This window comes from Hyla sarda, chromosome 9, assembly GCF_029499605.1.
Source record: "Hyla sarda isolate aHylSar1 chromosome 9, aHylSar1.hap1, whole genome shotgun sequence".
Taxonomy (NCBI): domain Eukaryota; kingdom Metazoa; phylum Chordata; class Amphibia; order Anura; family Hylidae; genus Hyla; species Hyla sarda.
Window position 1 is genome coordinate 58,939,330 of NC_079197.1, and position 25,533 is coordinate 58,964,862.

Consider the following 25,533-nt stretch of genomic DNA (forward strand, 5'->3'; position numbering starts at 1 on the left):
AAAAATCTTAATTCTTCCTGTACTTATTAGCTCCTGAATACTACAGTGGAAATTATTTTCCGTTTGAAACACAGAGCTGTCTGCTGACATCATGAGCACAGTGCCCTCTGCCGACATCTCTGTCCATTTTAGGAACTGTCCAGAGTAAAAGGAAATCCCCATAGCAAACATATAATGTTCTGGACAGTTCCTAAAATGGACAGAGATGTCAGCAGAGAGCAATGTGCTCATGATGTCAGCAGACAGCTCTGTGTTTCAAAAAGAAAATAATTTCCGCTGTAGTATTCAGCAGCTAATAAGTACAGGAAGGATTAAGATTTTTTAATAGAAGTAATTTACAAATCTGTTTAACTTTCTGCCACCAGTTGATTTAAAAAAATAAATAAATAAAATAGTTTTTCACCGGAGTACCACTTTAAAAAATAAAAACCCTTATAAAACAGGGGTAGGTGAGCGGATCAAAACTGATCATTACAGATCCATGATGGATCCTGTGAAAATGGAAGCCATAGGGGGAAATTTATCAAAGGATTTAGACTGGTTTTTCCTGTCTAAATTTGTCGCACAGAAAGTCGCAGTCTAAATATGTGCGACTTTTCTGCAACTTTTGCTTTAGAAGATTTTTAGAACATGATGCATTCTAGTCCATTTTAGACAGAAAAATGCATTGGTGCTGAATTTATCAAAAGCGACTTTTCAGCGACAATTTGCATCGGCTGAAAGTGTGCCGAAATGTCAGACCATGCTTGAGCAGGTTTAAATACAGTCTAAAGCATAGATCCTGAAGTCTGTGTGAAGAATTTATCAAGAGCAGTGTGCCTTTTGATAAATTAGGCGCACAATAGACCAGCCTAACCCTCTGTAGTTTGGTCTATATTGATGCGGGACAGACAACTTTGATAAATTTCCCCCATAATGCCTATGATTCTCTACCCTTACAAGTTAGTTTGATACTCTTTTCCAGGACCACAATAATCCAGACTATTTGATAAACCCGCACTAATCAGATACCACTGATGCCAGATAAAAGTACAATGTTCTACAGAGGAGTGTCTAAATCTGAGTGCTTAATTTTATCTCAAGAACAAAAAAACTGTTACTTTATGTATTCATGAAAACTGTCAGCCAGTTCACCCACACTAAACTCAATGTGGGTGAACAGGAGTCCGATGAGGGATCACAAGTATATTCAGTAGGTCCCGAGATATGTCCCCCAGAAGAGCCTCTGCTAAATTCAGTGAATCGCGCACAGGAGGTGGGGCTACGCCCACTCAATTTACATATTGTGTGTGACTCTACATCCTAGTGAAGTGGAGTCAGACAATGAATATATAAGTTGTGTGGAAAGATCCCCTTCCCCTATATTATTTTTTTTCTAATTTTTTATAATTTTTTTTGCATCCAGTCTCTCCCAGCAGTGAAACAGCAAGGAAGTCTCTGCTAACTATGAGAGAAGTATACAAGCGATTGTTTTAGCTGTGATTGTTTTGAGCTGTATACAAGAGTGTGAAGTATACAAGTGAGTGTGGGTATAAAAGTGAGAGGGACTTAACATTAAGGGACTTTAAATTCAGGGAGTTTTATTGACATATTTGATAGTTTTTTTTTGTTTTGTTTTTATTTACTGATATTTTTGCAATCCCCAAACCTAGAATGGCCTCCATGTTGAAAAATGCAGTCCGGTTTGCATCTTGTACAATGTATGCAATCCTTGAGCAGCAGTTCGAGGGTGAATATTGTTGTGTGAGATGTGAGCGAGTTGTTCGTTTGGAAGCCCAGATCCTGGATCTAGAGGAACAACTGGCAACATTGAGATGCATTGACAACCCGGAGAGGAGTCTCCTGCTCACTGAGCAGGCACTCTCAGGGGTAGAGGTGGGGGAGGACAGTGGGACGGAGTTGCAGGACAGTCAGGCAGTTAGCTGGGTTACAGTTAGAAAGTGGGGTAGGGGAAAAAGTGTGAGGGAGACTAGTCCTGAACTGGCACACCCCAACAAGTTTGCCCGCTTGGCAGATGAGGGGGGATGCAATTTCAGAGATAGCAGTACTGCAGCAGGATACTGCCTCTGACCGCCAGGGGGTGTCTGCTCCAGTAAGGAAGGAGGGAGGAGTGCATGGCAGGCCAGACAGGTACTAGTGGTGGGGGACTCTATTAGGGGGACAAACAGGGCGATCTGTCACAAAGACCGGGATTGCCGACCAGTGTGTTGTCTACCTGGCGGTCGAGTTCGGCACATTGCGGATCGTATTGACAGGTTGTTGGGCGGGGCTGTAGAGGACCCAGCAGTCATGGTACATATTGGCACCAATGACAAAGTAAGAGGTAGGTGGAGTGTCCTTAAAAATGATTTCAGGGACTTAGGCCGCAAGCTTAAGGCAAGGACCTCCAAGGTAGTATTTTCTGAAATACTACCAGTTCCACGAGCCACACCAGAGAGACAGCAGGAGATTAGGGAGGTAAACAAGTGGCTCAGAAGCTGGTGTAGGAAGGAGGGGTTTGGGTTCATGGAGAACTGGGCCGACTTTGCTGTCAGTTACCGGCTCTACCATAGGGACAGGCTGCACCTCAATGGGGAGGGTGCAGCTGTGCGTGGGGAGAAGATGGCTAGAAGGGTGGAGGAGTGTTTAAACTAGGGACTTGGGCGGAGGAAACCTACAGCAAAGAGGGGGAAGATAGCGTAGATAGAGAGGTGGGAATTATTAATGTACCTGGGGGTGGAGCGGAGGGAGGGGTTAGAATAGTTAATAGGAATAGGCTTCATAGTAAAATAAAACATATACCCTTGAATCCCATTAACCCCAATAACATAAAGGATGGAAATGTAAAGTGTATGTTCACAAATGCCAGAAGCCTAGCAAATAAAATGGGGGAGCTGGAGGCCTTGATACTGGAGGAACATATTGATATAGTTGGGGTCACTGACACATGGCTGGACTCCTCGCATGACTGGGCTGTCAATCTGCAGGGGTTTACATTGTTTCGCAAGGATAGAATGAACAGGAAAGGTGGTGGAGTCTATCTGTATGTAAGAAGTGGTATTAAAGTCAGTGTGAACGATGCCATAGTGTGTGTGATGATTCTGAGGATGTGGAATTACTGTGGGTAGAATTACAAAAGGTGGGAAATACTGAAAAAAATAATATTTGGTGTAATCTACAGACCCCCTAATATCACTGAGGAAATAGAAGGGCGGCTGTATAAACAAATAGAAAGGGCCGCCCGGGCTGGTACAGTGGTAATAATGGGAGACTTTAACTATCCAGATATAGATTGGGGTCCGGGGTTGGCTAAAACTACAAAGGGGCGACAATTCCTAAATTTATTGCAGGATAATTTTATGGGCCAGTTTGTGGAGGACCCAACAAGAAGTGATGCCTTGTTGGATCTGATCAATTCCAACAACGCAGAGCTGGTTGGTAATGTAACTGTGCGGGAAAACCTTGGTAATAGCGACCACAATATACCGTATATACTCGAGTATAAGCCGAGTTTTTCAGCACGATTTTTCGTGCTGAAAACACCCCCCTCGGCTTATACTCGAGTGAACTCCCCCACCCGCAGTGGTCTTCAACCTGCGGACCTCCAGAGGTTTCAAAACTACAACTCCCAGCAAGCCCGGGCAGCCATCGGCTGTCCGGGCTTGCTGGGAGTTGTAGTTTTGAAACCTCCGGAGGTCCGCAGGTTGAAGACCACTGCGGCCTTCAACATCATCCAGCCCCCTCTCACCCCCTTTAGTTCTGAGTACTCACCTCCGCTCGGCGCTGGTCCGGTCCTGCAGGACTGTCCGGTGAGGAGGTGGTCCGGTGGGATAGTGGTTCCGGGCTGCTATCTTCACCGGGGAGGCCTCTTCTAAGCGCTTCGGGCCCGGCCTCAGAATAGTCACGTTGCCGTGACAACGACGCAGAGGTGCGTTCATTGCCAACGTACTTCTGCGTCATTGTCAAGGCAACGCCTCTATTCCGGGCCGGAAGCGCGGAGAAGAGGCGCCCCCGGTGAAGATAGCAGCCCGGACCACCTCCTCACCGGACAGCCCTGCAGGACCGGACCAGCGCCGAGCGGAGGTGAGTACTCAGAACTAAAGGGGGTGAGAGGGGGGCTGGATGATGTTGAAGGCCGCAGTGGTCTTCAACCTGCGGACCTCCGGAGGTTTCAAAACTACAACTCCCAGCAAGCCCGGACAGCCGATGGCTGCCCGGGCTTGCTGGGAGTTGTAGTTTTGAAACCTCTGGAGGTCCGCAGGTTGAAGACCACTGAGGGCGAATGATGAGAAGAGGATGATGAAGGGGGGGTGTGGGGATGATGAAGGGGGGTGGGGATGATGAAGGGGGGGGGTGAGGGATGATTACAAGGGGATGATGAAGGGGGGATGTGTGGGATGATAAGGGGATGATGAAGGGGGGATGTGTGGGATGATGACAAGGGGATGATGAAGGGGGGGATGTGTGGGATGATGACAAGGGGATGATGAAGGGGGGGATGTGTGGGATGATGACAAGGGGATGATGAAGGGGGGATGTGTGGGATGACGACAAGGGGATGATGAAGGGGGGATGTGTGGGATGATAAGGGGATGATGAAGGGGGGATGTGTGGGATGATGACAAGGGGATGATGATGAGGATGTTAATGACGGGTCTGGATGATGACAGGGGGGGGATGAGGTATTTCCCACCCTAGGCTTATACTCGAGTCAATAACTTTTCCTGGGATTTTGGGTTGAAATTAGGGGTCTCGGCTTATACTCGGGTCGGCTTATACTCGAGTATATACGGTAGTTACTTTTGATTTAAAATGTAGAAAACAAAGACAGGCGGGGAAGGCAAAAACATATAACTTTAAAAAGGCAAATTTCCCTGTGCTGAGAGCTGCACTACAGGACTGACTGGGGGGGGGGGGGGGGGTGGGGGGGGAGATGTTGTCAAATACTGATACAGAAGGTAAATGGGACATCTTTAAATCAACTCTAAATAACTATACAGCTAAATATATACCAAAGGGGAAAAGTCATAAAATGTTGCAGTATCTTGTAATACCTTTTTTATTGGACTAACAGCATTTTGTAGAGACAAGCTTTCGGGATTCCTCCCTTTATCAAGGACTCGATAAAGGGAGGAATCCCGAAAGCTTGTCTCTACAAATTGCTGTCAGTCCAATAAAAAAGGTATTACAAGATACTGCAACATTTTATTATTTGCATCACTGGACTAATAGAGCTACTCAAATTTACTACCAAAGGGGAACAAATATAAACGATTAAAACTAAATCCTACATGGCTGACAAATGAGGTTAAAAGAGCAATAAACAACAAAAAATATAGCCTTCAAAAAATACAAATCTGATGGGTCAGCTATAACATTTAAACAGTACAAAGAGCTTAATAAAATCTGTAAAAATGTAATAAAAACTACAAAAATTCAAAATGAGAGACAGGTGGCCAAAGAAAGCAAAACTAATCCTAAATATTTTTTTAGATATATAAATGCAAAAAAACCAAGGACAGAGAATGTAGGACCCCTTAATAATGATAATGGGGAGGTTGTCACAGGCGATCAAGAGAAAGCGGAGCTACTAAATGGGTTCTTTAGTTCTGTATACACTATGGAAAAAGGAGCTGACATTGGCCAGGTCAGTGCTGGTAACACATCATGTAATGTACTGAACTGGCTTAATGTAGAAATGGTACAAGGTAAGTTAAGTTAAGTAAATGTAAGCAAATCTCCAGGACCGGATGGATTACACCCAAGAGTTCTTAGAGAGGCAAGTTCAGTAATATCTGTACCCTTGTTCACGATATTTAGAGATTCTCTGGTGACTGGTATTGTGCCAAGGGACTGGCGCAAGGCGAATGAGGTACCAATCTTCAAGAAGGGCTCTAGGTCTTCCCCAGGAAATTATAGAACAGTAAGTTTAACGTGCATTGTGGGTAAATTGTTTGAAGGACTTATAAGGGATTACATACAGGAATACATTGGGGATAATTGTATTATAAGTGATAGCCAGCATGGGTTTACTAAGGATAGAAGTTGGCAAACCAATCTAATTTGCATTTATGAAGAAGTGAGTAGAAGCTTTGACAGAGGAATGGCTGTGGATATAGTGTTTCTGGATTTTGCTAAAGCGTTTGATAATGTCCCTCATAGTTGTCTGACAGGTAAGTTAAAGGGGTACTCCGGTGAAAACCTTTTTTTTCTTTTAAATCAACTGGTGGCAAAAAGTTTAACATATATGTAAATTACCGCTATTAAAAAATCTTAATCCTTCCTGTACTTATTAGCTGCTGAATACTACAGAGGAATTTCTTTTCTTTTTGGAATGCTCTCTGATGACATCACGAACACAGTTCTCTCTGCTGATGTTATTATAATAATAATGCTTTATTTATTGTTGTCCTTAGTGGGATTTGAACCCAAGTCCCCAGCACTGCAAGGCAGCAGTGCTAACCACTGAGCCACCATGCTGCCCTTAGCATACATCTGCTATGCATGGTTGCTAAAATGGACAGAGATGGCAGCAGAGAGCACTGTGCTCGTGATGTCATCAGTGTTCCAAAAAGAAAGGAATTTCCTCTGTAGCATTCAGCAGCTAATAAGTACTGGAAGGATTAAGATTTTTTAATAGAAGTAAATTACAAATATGTTTAACTTTCTGCCACCAGTTGATTTAAAAGAAAAAAGGTTTTCACCGGAGTACCCCTTTAACCCCTTAACGACGCAGGACGTATATTTAAGTCCTGCGCCGTCTCCTGCGATATCATATCGCGTCGGTCCCGGCGCTCATCAATGGCCGGGACCCGTGGCTAATACCACACATCGCCGATCGCGGCGATGTGCGGTATTAACCCTTTAGAAGCGGCGGTCAAAGCTGACCGCCGCTTCTAAAGCGAAAGTGAAAGTGACCCGGCTGCTCAGTCGGGCTGTTCGGGACCGCCGCCGTGAAATCGCGGCGTCCTGAACAGCTGACCGGACACTGGGAGGGCCCTTACCTGCCTCCTCGGTGTCCGATCGACGAATGACTGCTCCGTACCTGAGGTCCAGGCAGGAGCAGTAAAGCGCCGATAACACTGATCACAGGCGTGTTAATACACACCTGTGATCTGTGTAAAAGATCAGTGTGTGCAGTGTTATAGGTCCCTATGGGACCTATAACACTGCAAAAATAAAGTAAAAAAAAAGTGTTAATAAAGGTAATTTAACCCCTTCCCTAATAAAAGTTTGAATCACCCCCCTTTTCCCATAAAAAAAATAAAACAGTGTAAAAATAAATAAACAAACATATGTGGTATCGCCGCGTGCGTAAATGTCCGAACTATAAAAATATATCATTAATTAAACGGCACGGTCAATGGCGTACGCGCAAAAAAATTCCAAAGTCCAAAAAAGCGTATTTTGGTCACTTTTTATACCATTAAAAAATGAATAAAAAGTGATCAAAAAGTTCGATCAAAACAAAAATCATACCGATAAAAACGTCAGATTACGGTGCAAAAAATGAGTCCTCATACCGCCCTGTACGTGGAAAAATAAAAAAGTTATAGGGGTCAGAAGATGACATTTTTAAACGTATAAATTTTCCTGCATGTAGTTTTGATTTTGTCGCACTTCTGAAAAAAAAATCATACCTATATAAGTAGGGTATCATTTTAACCGTATGGATACAGAATAATGATAAGGTGTAATTTTTACCGAAATATGCACTGCGTAGAAACGGAAGCCCCCCCAAAAAAACAAAATGGCGTTTTTTCTTCGATTTTGTCACACAATGATTTTTTTTTCCGTTTCCCCGTGCATTTTTGGGTAAAATGACTAATCTCACTGCAAAGTAGAATTGGCGACGCAAAAAACAAGCCATAAAATGGATTTTTAGGTGGAAAATTGAAAGGGTTATGATTTTTAAAAGGTAAGGAGGAAAAAACGAAAGTGCAAAAACGGAAAAACCCTGAGTCCTTAAGGGGTTAACCCTTTCCCGACCTATGACATACCTATACGTCATGAGTGGCAAGGTGTTCCCGACCCATGACATACAGGTACGTCATGAACATTTTTGCCGCTACTCGCGGCATCCCGCAGCGCCCGGTAAGATGGTGGCTATCACTGATAGCCAGCCATCTTACCATGCTACCACGGGGGGTTTCATCCCCCCCCCCCCCAGCGATCGCTGCTATCAGCTAGTCAAATCTGACTAGCTGATAGCAGCGCGGTGTGTGAGTCCCGATCACGGGGATCGGGACACACACCACTCTACTAAGTGTCCCTTACCAGTCCCCCGGCGTCACTTACCCAGCCATGCGGTGTCCCGAGCGGTGTCCTCCAGGCGGTCCCGGCGGTGGTGCGTCCCGGCGGTGAGTGCGGTGCGTCCCGGCGGCAGCAGGGCAGCATCTTCATTGGCAGCAGTGAGATCGCCGTAAAGCGATCTCACCGCTGCCTCTGGGAATTTCAAAACTGCAACTCCCAGCATGCCCAGACAGCCTTTGGCTTTCTGGGCATGCTGGGAGTTGCATTTTTGCAACATCTGGAGGTCCACAGTTTGGAGACCACTGCATAATGGTCTCATATCTGTGCTCTTCCAGATGTTGCAAAACTACAAATCTCAGCATGCTCAGTCTGTCCAGGCATGCTGGGAGTTGTAGTTCTGTAACATCTGGAAGAGCACAGATTGGAGACCATTATACAGTGGTCTCCAAACTATGGACCTCCAGATGTTGCAAAACTACAACTCCCAGCATACCAGACTGCCCAAGCATGCTGGAAGTTGTAGTTCGGCAACATCTGATCCTACAGATATTGCCGAACTACAACTTCCAGCATGCCTGGGCAGTCTGGGCATGCTGAGAGTTGTAGTTTTGCAACAACTGGAGGCACACTAGTTGGGAAACATTGTCCGTTTCCTACCTCAGTGCCTCCAGCTGTTGCAATTGTTGCAAAACTATGACTCCCAGCATGCACTGACAGACCATGCATGCTGGGAGTTGTAGTTTTGCAACAGCTGGAGGCACACTGGTTTGGAAACACTAAGTTTGGTTGCAAAACACTTGAACGTTTATTACTTAACTTAAGTGTTTCCAAACCAGTGTGCCTCCAGCTGTTGCAAAACTACAACTCCCAGCATGCACGGACAGCCAAAGGGCATGCTCGGAGTTAGCAACAGCTGGATGTTTGCCCCCTCCCCTCAATGTGAATGTACAGGGTACACTCACATGGACGGAGGTTTACAGTGAGTGCTGCAAGTTTGAGATGGCGCAAATTTTGCGCTGCAGCTCAAACTCCCAGCGTCAAACTTGCTGTGAACCTCTGCCCATGTGACTGTATTCTAAAAACACTACACTAACCTAAAATAAAAAGTAAAAAACACTACATATACACATACCCCTACACAGCCCCCTCCCCCAAAATAATGAAAAAGTCTGGTACGCTACTGTTTCCAAAACGGAGCCTCCAGCTGTTGCAAAATAACAACTCCCAGTACAGCCATTGACTGTCCAGGCATGCTGGGAGTTTTGCAACAGCTGGAGGCACCCTGTTTGGGAATCATTGGCATAGAATACCCCTATGTCCACCCCTATGCAAATCCCTAATTTAGGCCTCAAATGCGCATGGCGCTCTCTCACTTTGGAGCCCTGTCGTATTTCAGGGCAACAGTTTTGGGACATATGGGGTATCTCCGTACTCGGGAGAAATTGCCTTACATTTTGGGGGGCTTTTTCTTCTTTAACCCCTTATGAAAAGGTGAAGTTGGGGTCTACACTAGCATGTTAGTGTAAAAAAAAAAAATTTTTTACACTGATATGCTGGTGTTGCCCTATACTTTTCATTTTCACAAGAGGTAAAAGGGAAAAAAGACCCTCAAAATTTGTAATGCAATTTCTCCCAAGTACGGAGATACCCCATATGTGGGCGCAAAGTGCTCTGAAGGCGCACAACAAGGCCCAGAAGGGAGAGTGCACCATGTACATTTGAGGTGATTTGCACAGGGGTGGCTGATTGTTACAGCAGTTCTGACAAACGCAAAACAATAAATATCCATATGTGACCCCATTTTGGAAACTACACCCCTCATGGAATTTAATAAGGGGTGCAGTGAGCATTTACACCCCACTGCGTATGACAGATTTTTGGAACAGTGGTCTGTGAAAATGAAAAATAAAATTTTTCATTTGCGCAGTCCACTGTTTCAAATATCTGTCAAAAGCCAGTGGGGTGTAAATGCTCATTGCACCCCTTATTAAATTCCATGAGGGGTGTAGTTTCCAAAATGGGGTCACATGTGGGGGGGGTCCACTGTTCTGGTACCATAGGGGCTTCCTAAATGGGACATGCTCTACAAAAACCCTTTCAGAAAAACTCACTCTTCAAAATCCCATTGTCGCTCCTTCCCTTCTGAGCCCTCTACTGCGCCCGCCGAACACTTGACATACGCATATGAGGTATTTCCTTACTCGAGAGAAATTGGGTTACCCCTTGTAAAAATTCAAAAATCGGGTCTACAAGAACATGCGAGTGTAAAAAATGAAGATTTAGAATTTTCTCCTTCACTTTGCTGCTATTCCTGTGAAACACCTAAAGGGTTAAAACACTTACTGAATGTCATTTTGAATACTTTGGGGGGTGCAGTTTTTATAATGGGGTCATTTATGGGGTATTTCTAATATGAAGACCCTTAAAATCCACTTCCAACCTGAACTGGTCCCTGAAAAAGTACGATTTTGAAAATCTTGAGAAAAATTGGAAAATTGCTTCGGAACTTTGAAGCCCTCTGGTGTCTTCCAAAAGTAAAAACTTGTCAATTTTTTTATGCAAACATAAAGTAGACATATTGAATATGTGAATCAATATGTAATTTATTTGGAATATCCATTTTCCTTACAAGCAGAGACTTTCAAAGTTAGAAAAATGCTAAATTTTCATGAAATTTTTTGATTTTTTACCAAGAAAGGATGCAAATAGTGAAATTTTACCAATAACATAAAGTAGAATATGTCACGAAAAAACTATCTCGGAATCAGAATGATAAGTAAAAGCATTCCAGAGTTATTAATATTTAAAGTGACAGTGGTCAGATTTTCAAAAAATGCCCAGGTCCTGAAGGTGAAAATGGGCTGGGTCATGAAGGGGTTAAGGTCTTTGGGCATGGAAACTTTAGTTTGTAACTGGATTGAACACTGGCTCATGGATTGTACCCAGAGAGTGGTGGTCAATGATTCGTACTCTGATTGGTCCCCGGTTATTAGTGGTGTACCCTAAGGTTCAGTACTGGGACCGCTGTTGTTTAATTTATTTATCAATGATATAGAGGATGGCATTAACAGCTCTGTTTCTATCTTTGCAGATGACACCAAGCTTTGTAGCACGGTACAGTCTATAGAGGATGTGTATAGGTTACAAGATGACTTGGATAGACCAAGTGTCTGGGCATCCACTTGGCAAATGAGGTTCAATGTGGATAAATGTAAAGTTATGCATCTGGGTACTAATAACATGCATGTGTCGTATGTCTTAGGGGGGATTAAACTGGCAGAGTCACTGGTAGAGAAGGATCTGGGTGTACTTGTAGATCACAGACTACAGAATAGCATGCAATGTCAGGCTGCTGCTTCCAAGGCCAGCAGGATATTGTCATGTATCAAAAGAGGCATGGACTCAAGGGACAGGGACATAATACTCTCCCTTTAAAAAGCATTGGTACGGCCTCACCTGGAATATGCTGTTCAGTTTTGGTCACCAGTCCATAAAAGGGACACTGTGTTGCTGGAAAGGGTGCAGAGACGCACGACTAAAGTAATATGGGGCATGGAACATCTTGGCTATGAGGAGCGATTAAAGCAGTTACAATTGTTTAGTCTTGAGAAGAGACGTTTAAGGGGGGATATGATAAAACTTATATAAATATATTAATGGCCCATACAAAACATATGGAGAAAAACTGTTCCAGGTTAAGCCCCCCTCAAAGGACAAGGGGGCACTCCCTCTGTTTGGAGAAGAAAGGGTTTAGTCTCGAGGGGCGACACGCCTTCTTTACCATAAGAACTGTGAATTTATGGAACAGTCTACCTCAGGAACTAGTCACAGCAGGAACAATTAATAAATTTAAAACAGGGTTAGATACATTCCTGGAACAAAATAACATTAGTGCTTATGCAGAAATATAAAATCCCATCCCTTCCCCCAATATCCCACCATACCCCTACCCTTCAATTCCCTGGTTGAACTTCATGAACGTATGTTTTTTTTCGACCGTACTAACTATGTAACTATGCAAATTGAGTGACCAGAGCCACGCACCCCTGTGCACAATTCCCTGGATTTAGCAGAGGATCTTTCGGGGGCCATATCTCAGGACCTACTGGATGTATTTAAGTGACCCCTCCTTGGACTCCTGTTGACCCATAATATAACCCAGTGTTTAGTGTGGGTGTACAGGCTGACAGTTTTCCTTTAAGGGTTCATTGTACATCTTTCATGTTCATTCATAGGGAGGGTGATAGTCCGCAGGGATTAACAATATCCTGTGCAACAATCTTCATATGGAAAGTCCATTCCTGCTGTGCCTGCTTGTTCTTCTGGTTAGATACCTTCCAAGTGTTTAATTTTTTTTTTTTTTTTTTACAAGTTACAAGTAGCGGAATGGATGGTTAGGACTGCGAGGAGACTGCCCAGGCCAGTGGCGTCTACACCCAGCTGATGTTCCTCCAAAATTTGGCAATGTGTTAGATTGCTGTATGTGACATCACTACAGAGCTCAGGTTGGACCAAAATACCTCCAAAGAGTTTAACCCCTTCAGGGCAGACCCATTTTTTACCTTAATGACCAGGCCCTTTTTTTTTTTTTTTCTCTTTAAAATGGTAATTACTTTACAACGCTTTTTTAAGCGGAGCGATTCTGAGATTGTTTTTTTCATGACATATTATACTTCATATAAGTGGTGCATTTGTGTTGACACACGCAGCATTTTTTGGTGAAAAACTCAAATTCCCGAAAAATGTATGTAAAATTTCTGGCTTAAAAAAAAATAAATAAAAAAAATTTAATTGTGTTCACTGTGCGGTAAAAGTGATGTAATATTTATTCTGGCAGATGTAATTTTTTTTTATTTTTGGTCCGACTCCACTGAGTGAGGGCGTATTTTTTGTGGGACAAGCTGTACTTTTTATTGGTATAATTTTTGTGATACATGCACCAAAATTGTCAAATTTTGCATTTTTTTTTTACCGTGTGGGATAATTTACATTATATCTTTATAGTACACGTCATTACGACATGGCAATACCTAATATGTATATGATGTGTTTTATTTTTTTAATGATAATACCAGGCTTTCATTGGGAAAGGGGCATTTTTTTTATACTTTATACTTTTATTGAAGAACCTTTAATGTATTTTTTTACAGGTTATACTATGCTGCAATACATTTGTACTGCAGCATACTATGAATAATGAGCCGCACAAACTACAACCTGTACGAACCAGCCTCTGGATCTCACAGGCTTTCCTAGCAGGCAGACAGGAGGCCATGATCTGGCCTCCAGCTGCCATAGCAACAAACGGCAAACCGCAATTGTATTGCGGTTCCCCCTGTCAACACCATAGATGTAGTGATCAGGATTGATCACATCATCTATGGGGTTAATGCTGCCGGGACCACCGCGATCCTGAGCTGCCCGCAGCAGAGCAGGAGATCGTCAGGACATATGCATATGTCCCAAAGCGTGAACATGGGTGCTGGGACGTATCATATGTCATATAGCGGGAAGGGGTTAAACACTTACTGCTCCCTTCATCAGGTATGGTATTCCATTGATCCTGTGTCCTTTTTATAGGGCTCATAGGAAGGAATCCCTAATTTCATACTACCTTTTTGCATTAAGGAGAGTTCAGAATTAAGAGTTTTTTCCTAACCAGTTTTTCCTCATTGTTCATGCATTTAACCCCTTAAGGACGCAGGATTTCTCAGTTTTTGCACTTTCATTTTTATCTCCTTACCTTTAAAAATCATAACCCTTTCAATTTTGCACCTAAAATTCCATATTATGGCTTATGTTTTGCGCCAATTCTACTTTGCAATGACAGTCATTTTACCCAAAAATCCACGGGGAAACAAAAAAAAATTCATTGTGCGACAAAATTGAAGAAAAAAATGCCATTTTGTAATTTTTGGGGGCTTCCGTTTCTACGCAGTGCATTTTTCGGTAAAAATTACACCCTTTCCTTATTCTGTAGGTCCATACGATTAAAATCATACCCTACTTATAAAAGGTATGATTTTGGCTTACTTCTGGAAAAAATCATAACTATATCTTTTGAACCCTATAACCTTTTTATTTTTCTGTGTACGGGGCGCTATGAGGGCTAATTTTTTGCACCGTGATCTGAAGTTTAGAGGTACCATTTTTGTATTGATCGGACTTTTTGATAGCTTTTTATTCATTTTTTCAAGATATAAAAAGTGACAAAAATATGCTATTTTGGATTTTTGGACTGTGCGGTTTAATGAACGATATATATTTTTATAGTTCGGTCATTTCCGCACGTGGCGAAACCGCACGTGTTTATTTTTAATTTACAGTTTTGTTTTTTTTTTCTTCATGGGAAAAGGAGGATGATTCTTACTTTTATTAGGGAAGGAGTTAAAAGGGGATAAGGTGATTTTAGTATGTACCTGGCAGACAGTAATGGACATGCTTAGGAAGGATCTGCGCTTGTCTTGGGGCTAAATGGCTATGTTGTGAGATTACCATAACACTGTGGCTAGCTTTTTGTGAATTTATATTTCCGGTTTGACTTTTCTTTTTTTGACTACAAATCCCACAATTCCATTTTCCTCCCTCCCACACATCAGCCACCCCACCCATTGAAACATAAATGAGCTGTATTCAAAAGACCTGTGGTTTTAAATCAGGGTGCCTGCAGCTGTTGTATTAGTTGCAGACTGATCTCTCTTCCCACCCAGCAATCGCTACACCCATTGAAGCAGACAGGCTCTCTGTCATCAGCTGACTAGTGAGCCAGGTCTTGGCCACATTGCAACCTGGGAAAAATCTGAGACAACAGTCATTTTGTATGCTGTTAAAAAATATTATATTGGGGTGAAAATCACACAAGAATTGTAAGAAAACCGTAACACACAGGTTTAGACATTATATTATGAACTACACTAACTTTACAGCCCCTGTAGCATAGTCAAATAAAAAAAAAATTCCTGGAATACCCTAGAGCTGGGTGGTATGACCAAATATAGGTATCACGGTATTTCTGTAACTTATGGCGGTTCCGCGGTATATAACGGTATTTCATTCAACCCCACCCCCCAAATCATGTGACCCGCCAGCGCTGTTCTGCTCCCCCCCCCCAAATCATGTTGCCCGCCAGCGATGTTCTGCTCCCCCCCCAATTAATTATCAGCCCAGCGGGGTACTACTCACACAGTCACCCGCAAGCACTGCCCTCCTCCTCTTTGTGTGGGGCCGCCGGCGCTGGAGCTCTATACTGTACGCCAGTGGTCTCCAACCTGCGGACCTCCAGCTGTTGCAAAACTACAACTCCCAGCATGCCCGGAGTTGTAGTTTTGCAACAGCTGGAGGTCCGCCAGTTGGAGACCACTGCTGTACGCTGTATCCCAGCGATGTTCTGCCCCGGCCAGTGATAGGTTGAGTGCACTGTCATGTAAGGAGCTCTGGCCGGCTTCTTACATGACAGTGGGCTCAGCCTATCACTGGCCGTGGCGGAACATCGCTGCGGCCGGCGATAGGCTGACGGCTGTCCCACGTTCCCATCCCCAGGAACAGGCCGACGTAGGTAAGTTAAAGTTTATTTTGTTTATCTTTTGCAGCCCGGGCATATGGATACAGCGTACAGCAGTGGTCTCAATTCCTTCTTTTTCTTCATCCTTTTTTTTTTTTTTGTCAAAACGGTTATCCCGTATACTGAAAATTATTTCCCCGTATACTGATTCCAACGTTCTTTTGTCACAGCCCTTATTTAAAAATGTTATTTTGAGTTGTTTAGATTCTTCCTCAAAGTCCCCTATTTCAGTACAATTTCTTCGTAGTCTCAGAAGTCTTAACCATCCATTACCCTACCTGTAACTTGTAAAAAATACACTTGGAAGGTATCTATCCAGAACAATAAGCGGGCACAGCAGGAATGGACTCTCCATACTAAGATTGTTGCACAGGATATAGCTTATTCCTGCAGACTATCACCCTCCATGAATGAACTTGAAAGATGATTTTAGTACATACCTGCCAGGCTATCCTTTTGTTGACTGGGTATTTCCTGTTGCAGTTTGGTCTCTTAAATTACACATCGCATAGTTCCATGCTTGTAAGTTACATTCCTTCCTCCTATACATCAGCCACCCAACCCATTGCAGCACAAATGAGCTGCATCCATTCAAAAGACCAAGGGTTTTCTAATCAGGGTGCCTACAGCTGTTGCAAAAATCTCTCCCACCCAGCGGTCTCCCACCCATTGAAGCAGACAGGCTGCCTGTGCACAACTGACTAGTGAGGTCAGGTCTCGACGCACTGCAACCTGGGAAATCCCGAGACATGAGTAGTTTTGTATGTTAATCACAAGAATTGCGAGACCACCATCATACACAGGTACAGACACTATATTATGAACTACAATAACTTTGCAGTTTAGTCAGAAAAAAATAATTTAAACAAATCCTGGAATACATAAAGTAACACACAGTTTTTTCATTCTTGAGATAAAATTAAGCAATTATTTACCCTCAGATTATAGAAACTCCTCTGAGGAACATTGTACTTATTAAAGTTTCATACAGCACTGTTGCTTCATATTAATTTATTTTTCAGCTGCTGGGGCAGGAAGGCTGGTCAGGGGTGAGGAAAGGCTGAAGGAAGCAAAGAACAGAGATATTTATAATGAAATCTTGTTCCAAAGAGCTCTGGACCTTAGACTAGGCCTAGGTTTAACTTGTAACAAAACAAGGACACTAACCACAAAACCAAGGAGTGCTTTAAAGGACAACTCTGTGAAGGTCATTGAGTAACCCAGCCAGAGCCCTGATTTGAACCCAAACATCTTTGGACTGACCTGAAAATAGCTGTCCCCGAATGTCCCCATTCATCCTGACAGGAGAAGGATGGGAGAAATTCCTCAAATCCAGGTGTGCAAATCTTAAAAGGCAGGGTTCACATTACGGAATTTCCAAGCGGATTTCCGTTTAGAAATTTTGGTGCAGCAGAGTCCCATTGCTGACAATGTGATTCCGCTGTACAGTGCCCCTTGCAGAGATTTTTTCAAGGTGGACTTTCCGCCAACAAAATCCACGCGGAAAATTCCCCCAGAACATTGAACTCCATCAGTGCTCTATAGTTCACAGGAAAAAGTAGTGGCTAGTACCACCACTCAAGAATGACAAGAATCACGGGGGGAGTCCCTGGTCCCTGAGGGAGTAGTTGTAGTTTCACTAGGGGTTTACAAGGGTAATATACCCGTTTGTTGATAAACGATCTTCCTGCCCTTAGACCATTGTTCCCCTGATTTCCGATACCTTGTTTGTCCCCAGGTGGTTACAGAGATCAATTGTTTGGTCCAATTTTTGTGTCTGACTGGCATCTTAGGCCAAGGTGGGATTGCATGACTCACTGGTTGAAAATGTTTTATATTGTTGTTCACATCACTTATTGTAGTGGGGTTGTTGTATGCTTTTTATAGCTCCAAGTAAAGGCTATTCTAATGCAGTTTTAAATATTTTGTACCCCCCTGTAAATCTTGTTCAATGTTCTGGTAGACATTGCTGTCTATTGGGACAACAATGTCTGCACGGTCCTAGCATGAACTGATTCAGTTGGCGCTGCCCGCACTCTGACTCTCTGGATGGAAATTACGCAGTGTGAAACCAGCCTAAGGGATCATGCCCAAGTAGACTGTAAGCTGTAATCACTGCTAAAGGTTTTTCAACTAAATATTAAGTAAAAGGTCTGAATAATTATATCAATGCAATATTTTACAAACAAAAAGAAGATGGCTCTCTGACCAAAAAATGCAATTCTCTAGACCGGGCTAGCCAGCGTTCACCTATACCTCAGGCCTTATATTATAGATCATGACTGTCAGTTAATGTTTTGTTAATGCATTATTTTAGTTTTTCTTTTTCAATAAATTAGCAACGATTTCTAAAAATCTGTTTTCATTTTGTCATTATGGGGTATGAGACTCTCCCAGGACTGTATCCACTTTTTCCAGCCCACCGAAGCACCTGAAAGCTTAAAGGGGTATTCCAGGCAAAAACTTTTTTTTATATATCAACTGGCTACGGAAAGTTAAACAGATTTGTAAATTACTTCTATTAAAAATCTTAATCCTTCCAATAGTTATTAGCTTCTGAAGTTGATTTGCTGTTTTCTGTCTAACTGCTTTATGATGACTCACGTCCCGGGAGCTGTCCAGCTCCTATGGGGATATTTTCCCATAATGCAAGGGATATTCTCCCATCATGCACAGCTCCCGGGACGTGACATCATCATTGAGCAGTTAGACAGAAAATTTCAGAAGCTAATAACTATTGGAAGGATTAAGATTTTTTAATAGAAGTAATTTACAAATCTGTTTAACTTTCCGGAGCCAGTTGATATATATAAAAAAACAGGTTTTGCCTGGAATACCCCTTTAACTAATTTATGCAGGCTAAAGTCAGCAACCGCCGAGCCAAGAAGTTTGTGACAAATCAAATCACTGTAAATTTGCTCATCTCTATTCAGAACAGTGGGAGGGAGGGGGGGGACGGGACTGATTTTTAATTTATTTATTTTTAAACTACAAGGCCACAAACAATTCAAAAAGTTAAACGGTATGAAAATGTTCCAAATGCATTGTATTTACTAAAAAAAAAAAAAAAGGTCCACAGTCCACAGGATGATTTTTCCCCACATTTTTCCAATTTCCTTTTTTGCTTTTTTGTTTTTCCTCCTTGCATTTTAAAAAGCGATAACTTTTATTTTTCCATCCACAGAGCTAAATAATGGCTTATTTTTGCACGGCCAATCGTACTTTGCAAAGACACCTTTTATTTTACTATAAAATGTCCAGCGAAACCACAAAAAGTATTATTTGTTGGGGAAATTTAAAAGAAAAACTTTTGTTTTTTACTGAGTGCACTTACAGTAAAATATCCATGTTTTTCTATTATTGTAATTGCTTTTTGGGCAATAGACCTATACAATGACTACCTCTTTCACCCTCCTCTAAAATAATGGGGTTATGGAGAGTAGACACTGGCACTTACCCTGGATTAGGGGAATAAAATGCCCCCAGAGCTGCGGGACCCGGATAACCGCACTGATCTAAATATATGGGATATAAAATGTATATGGGATATACAATATACAATGCCCACTTGTAAATGTATGCATACATTTTGAGATGGAATAACAGAGAAATAGCACAATGCAGAGTTCTAAGAAAAAAGGGACCCATAGTATTTTATTGAGAATACAAGTATGTACAGATACCTTGGAAAGTGTAGACTTTGTTTCTGCCTGGTTTCACTTCTTTTAACATGTTGTGATATTTAAGTATGTACAGAGTGCTGCCAGATTGCCTTTAAAACTTTGTATTATCTGGGTTGTCCCCAGCCATGTATTTTTTTTTTAACTGGTTAACATTACATTTGTGATCATAAATCCACATTTTTAACTTACCAGAACTACCCCCTACGATGTGCTGGGAATTATATGGGTTCCTTGACCGGCCATATACATTATTACTAGACTCATACCACATGCACAATTCACTGCAGTTTGTAACACCAAGAGGTATTGCTCCAGCTCTCTTCAACCTTGAGACTACAACGGCATCATGTTCCGAGTGTATTGAACGTCGTGATATAAGTCCAGAGCTCTGTGGCATGCCTAGAAACAGTATGCACCAAATATTTTAAAACAAATACAAAAAATAGCTGGAAACAGATTGATCATCACAGACAAAAAGTAGTTTTACCTTGCAGAGCAAATGCTTCTTTAACAGTTAATGGGACACCCAGAAGAGGGTAATTTTCTTTAAGGGTTGCCTCATCCTGTGTTCCAGAAGACACCAAGTCATCAACTGCCTTGGCTTCATGTAAGGCTTCATCAAAGCGATCATATACTAAAGCATTAATTATGGGATTCACTTCTTGGATCCGGGCTATAAAAGACTGCACAACATCACTACACTTGACCTGAAAAGCAAGAGAATCTAAATAATACAAACAATCACATGTGCTTTAGAAAGCAGAAATACAATTTCTCTCCACTAGAAAAATTACTGTGCTTGCCAACGTACTTTTGGCTGTAACTTAAAGGGGTTATCCACCATAAGATGATTTTAGTATGTACCTGGCAGGCAGTAATGGACATGCTTAGGAAGGATCTGCGCTTTTCTTGGGAATAAATTGCTATATTGTGAGATTACCATAATATTGTGGCTAGCTGTTTGTCAACTGTTATTTCCCTTTTGACTTTTTTTTTTTTTTTTTTTTTTAACTTCAAATCCCAAAATTCTATTTTCCTCCCGCCCACACATCAGCCACCCCCCCCCCCATTGAAACATAAATAGGCTGCAGACTTGTGGTTTTCAATTAGGGTGCCTCCAGCTGTTGCATTAGTTGCAGATTGATCTCTCTCCCACCAAGTGATCGCTCCACCCAAATGAAGCAGACAGGCTCCCTGTCATCAGCTGACTAGTGAGCATTGCAAGCTGGGAAAAATCTGAGACAGTCATTTTGTATGCTGTTAAAAATAAATAGAGGGGTGAAAAATCACAGAAGAATTTTGAGATAACCGTCACACAAAAAGGTAAAGACACTATATTATGAACTACACTAACTTTACAGCCCTGTAGTCAAATATAAAAAAATTCCTGGAATACCCCTTTAACCTCTTCAGGACATAGGGCATATGGATACGCCCTGCATTCCGAGTCCTTAAGGACTGAGGGCGTATCCATACGCCCGTGGGAATTCCGGTCCCCACCGCTAGCCAGTTGGGGACCGGAGCCGGATGCCTGCTGAAATCGTTCAGCAGGCATCCCGGCATATCGCCCAGGGGGGTCATTATGCCCCCCCATGTCGGCGATGGCCGCAGATCGCTGGACAATTCAGTCCAGCGATCTGCGGCGATTCCGGGTCAATCGGGTCTCCAGTGACCCGGTGACCCAGAATTACTGGCTGATAGCCATAGCCTGCAGGGGTGAGGTGGCACTGGTGCCACCTCACGATAGCCCTGATTCGTCAGCCGGATTACCGGCCGACCAATCAGGGCGCCTGCTGCGGGTGTCACTCCCGCAACCCACTCCGCCCCTCTTCCGGAGGACGTGAGCGGGTGTGGGACGTGCACCCGATCCCCGGCGTCAATGTTGGGATCGGGGCCCCAGGAGCAGCGGCGGCGGGACTGGCCTGTGTGCCGGCAGCAGCAGGAGGTGAGTGACAGCCTCCTGCTGTTGCTTAGCAACAGCTCCCAGCATGCAAAAAGGGCATGCTGGGAGCTGTAGTTATGCAACAGCAGGAGGCAGACCACCACACTCCCAGCATTCCCTTATGGGCATGCTGGGACTTATGGTTTTGCAACAGCTGGAGGCACATTTTTTCTATGGAAAAGTGTACCTTCAGCTGTTGTATAACTACAACTCCCAGCTTGCACAAACAGCTAAAGTGCATGCTGGGAGTTGTAGTGGTGCATCTGCTGGTTGCATAACTACAACTCCCAGCATGCCCGTTGGCTGTCGGTGACTGCTGAGAGTTGTAGTTTTGCAACAGCTGAAGGCACACTGGTTGTGAAACACTGAGTTTTTTTTTTTTTTACCTAACTCAGTGTTTCACGACCGGTGTGCTTCCAGCTGTTGCAAACTCCAACTCTCAGCAGTCAATGTACACCATGCACCGTACATGCTGGGAGTTGTAGTTTTGCAACAGCTGGAGGCACACTGGTTGTGAAACACTGAGTTAGGTCACAAACTCAGTGATACATAACCAGTGTGCCGACAGCTGTTGCAAAACTAAAACTTTCAGCATGTACAGTCGGTCAGCGCATGCTGGGAGTTGTAGTTTTGCAAAAGCTGGATGTTCCCCCCCCCCTCAATGTGAATGTACAGGGTACACTCACATGGGCGGAGGTTTACAGCAAGTATCTGGCTGCAAGTTTGAGCTGCGGCAAATTTTCTGCCGCAGCTCAAACTGCCAGCGAGAAACTGTGAACCCCCGCCCGTGTGACTGTACCCTAAAAACACTACCACAAAATAAAATAAAAAGTAAAAAACACTACATATACACATACCCCTACACAGCCCCCCTCCCCAATAAAAATGAAAGCGTCTGGTAAGCCACTCTTTCCAAAACGGAGCCTCCAGCTGTTGCAAAACCACAACTCCCAGTATTGTCGGACAGCCGTTGACTGTCCAGGCATGCTGGGAGTTTTGCAACAGCTGGAGGCACCCTGTTTGGGAATCACTGGCGAAGAATTCCCCTATGTCCACCCCTATGCAAGTCCCTAATTTAGGCCTCAAATGTGAATGGAGCTCTCACTTTGGAGCCCTGTTGTATTTCAAGGCAACAGTTTAGGGTCACATATGGGGTATTGCTGTACTCGGGAGAAATTGTGTTACAAATTTTGGGGGGTATTTTCTGCTTTTACCATTTTTAAAAATGTAAAATTTTTGGGAAAACAAGCATTTTAGGTAAAAAAAAAATTTTTTTTTTTACATATGCAAAAGTTGTGAAACACCTGTGGGGTGTAAAAGTTCACTTAACCCCTTTTTATGTTCCCCGAGGGGTCTAGTTTCCAAAATGGTATGCCATGTGTTTTTTTTTTTTGCTGTCCTGGCACCATAGGGGCTTCCTAAATGCGGCATGCCCCCAGAGCAAAATGACTCCTCTTCTGAGACCTGTAGTGCGCCAGCAGAGCACTTTTCACCCCCATATGGCATGTTTTCTGAATCGGGAGAAATTGGGCTTCAAATTTTTAGGGGTATTTTCTGCTATCACCCTTTTTAAAAATGTAAAATTTTTGGGAAAACAAGCATTTTAGGTAAAAAAAATTTTTTTTTTTTTTTTACATTTGCAAAAGTCGTGAAACACCTGTGGGGTATTAAGGCTCACTTTATCCCATGTTACATTCCCCGAGGGGTCTAGTTTCCAAAATGGTATGGCATGTGTTTTTTTTTTGCTGTTCTGGCACCATAGGGGCTTCCTAAATGCAACATGCCCCCCAAAAACCATTTCATAAAAACGTACTCTCCAAAATCCCCTTGTCGCTCCTTCGCTTCTGAGCCCTCTACTGCGCCCGCAGAACACTTTACATAGACATATGAGGTATGTGCTTACTCGAGAGAAATTGGGCTACAAACACAAGAAAAAATTTTCTCCTTTTACCCCTTGTAAAAATTCAAAAATTGGGTCTACAAGAACATGTGTGTAAAAAAAGAAGATTTTGAATTTTCTCCTTCACTTTGCGGCTATTCCTGTGAAACACCTAAAGGGTTAAAACGTTGACTGAATGTCATTTTGAATACTTTGGGGGTGTAGTTTTTATAATGGGGTCATTTATGGGGTATTTCTAATATGAAGACCCTTCAAATCCACTTCAAACCTGAACTGGTCCCTGAAAAATATCGAGTTTGAAATTTTTTTTAAAAATTGGAAAATTGCTGCTGAACTTTGAAGCCCTCTGGTGTCTTCCAAAAGTAAAAACTGGTCAATTTTATGATGCAAACATAAAGTAGACATATTGTATATGTGAACCAAAATTTTTTTTATTCGTAATATCCATTTTCCTTACAAGCAGAAAGCTTCAAAGTTAGAAAAATGCAAAATTTTCTAATTTTTCATCAAATTTACGGATTTTTCACCAAGAAAGGATGCAAGCTACCACAAAAATTTACCACTTTGTTAAAGTAGAATATGTCACGAAAAAACAATCTTGGAATCAGAATGATAACTAAAAGCATCCCAGAGTTATTAATGTTGAAAGTGACAGTGGTCAGATGTGCAAAAAACGCTCCGGTCCTTAAGGCCAAAATGGGCTTGGTCCTGAAGGGGTTAAAGCCTCTGGTCCTTCATCTAGTCTCTCAGAAACAATCAGGTTCTGATGACTGCAAATATCTGCATTTACTGCAGAATTTCTGCATTTCGCGATTTCACAAATATTTAGAATATTCGTAATGAAGATTTTTTTTGTTTTTGCGAATATGCAAATGTTTGCAAATATTCATGAATATGCAAATATTCACACATATCGGCACTTCCAGTGAGAGGATACGGATCCCTCCCATCTTTTAGGTGAAAGATATAATGCATGCGCACTATGCAACTTTCATGTGAATTTTCGCAAGGAGAAAAAAAAAAGAGCGACCATAGCGAATATGCAAATTTTGCTAACATATATATTCGCAAAATATCGTAGATTCGAATATGGACCCTGCCGCTCATCACTAACCATTAGTAGCAGCCATATCTGGATACCCCCAAAGTGGGAACCCAGCAATGCAGGGGAGGTTGTACATACTGTATATGGCAACTGTTCTTGAAATCCCTGCCAACCACTTAGTGGGACCTAGTTTGTTCTAATATAGTTGGCCAATCTTTCATTCTTATTGTTATAAAGATGTTCAAAACTGATAGACCAAATTAATTAAGCTCTACAGGAACTGCAAAAGTACTGACAGGGCATTTTATCATATTTCAAATAGCTGCATGCAATTTATATACTTGTAGATCAAGCTTTTTGTATTCTTGAAGATACAAGCCAAATAAAGCCCCGATTATCATATTATGACCATCCCCAGGACACTATGGTGCACAGCGCATAGTGCACTGTTGGAGATCTTTAACGCAAAACTGACAGCATATTCACCTGCACTAAACCCAATATAGTGCAAGTGAACATCATTCAAAACATTGCTCACTTACTCTGATCTGTGCAGTATTGCCATTTTATTCATCTGTACAGGAACGCCCTGAGCGTCGGGCATTTAGTGCACCATTTAGTGCGCCAAGGCTATGAAGAGAGTGCAGGAGCTGCGCTCACATCATAGATCACGGGTCCGGCTGCTATCAGAAGCCAGGGACCCGCTGGTAATATCGCTGATGTCCGCCATTAACCCCATAGATGTCGTGATCAATACTGATCAGGGCATCTGCAGCAATATGGCAGTTCCGGTGGCTGATCTGATCGCCCGCGGCACAGCCGTGGGGGATAGGATCAGCTAAGATAGCGGCCGGAGGTCTGCTTACCTGCCTCCTGCTGCCATCATGGGGTCTCTCTCTCTGATCTGCCGTCGAGCAGACCAGAGAAGTAGATCCTGATAACACGAATCATAGCAGTATCTGAAATCTAATTATTGCAATAAATATTCCCCTGTGGGGGACTATGAAAGTGTAAAAGAAAAAAGGCAAAAAAATATAAAAAAATAAAGTTTCATAAAAAGTAAAAAAAGCCCCTCCCCAATAAAAAATAAAATTCCCCTCTTTTCCCATAACTAAAAAACACACATACACATAAAAAATAAAATCAACATACTTGGTATCGACGCGTAAA

At 42.6% G+C, this 25,533-nt stretch overlaps 1 protein-coding gene across 1 annotated transcript in view; it reads right to left on the reverse strand.

Moving 5' to 3' along the window:
• Positions 1-25,533, reverse strand: part of FAAH2 (fatty acid amide hydrolase 2) — a 149,067-nt gene that overhangs the window by 71,180 nt on the left and 52,354 nt on the right. Inside the window, exons 2-3 of the mRNA XM_056538199.1 lie at positions 19,964-20,183; positions 19,666-19,875 (exon numbers count right to left, since the gene is read on the reverse strand). Coding sequence (XP_056394174.1) covers positions 19,666-19,875; positions 19,964-20,183 — 430 coding nt within the window. The remainder of the gene's footprint in view (positions 1-19,665; positions 19,876-19,963; positions 20,184-25,533) is intronic.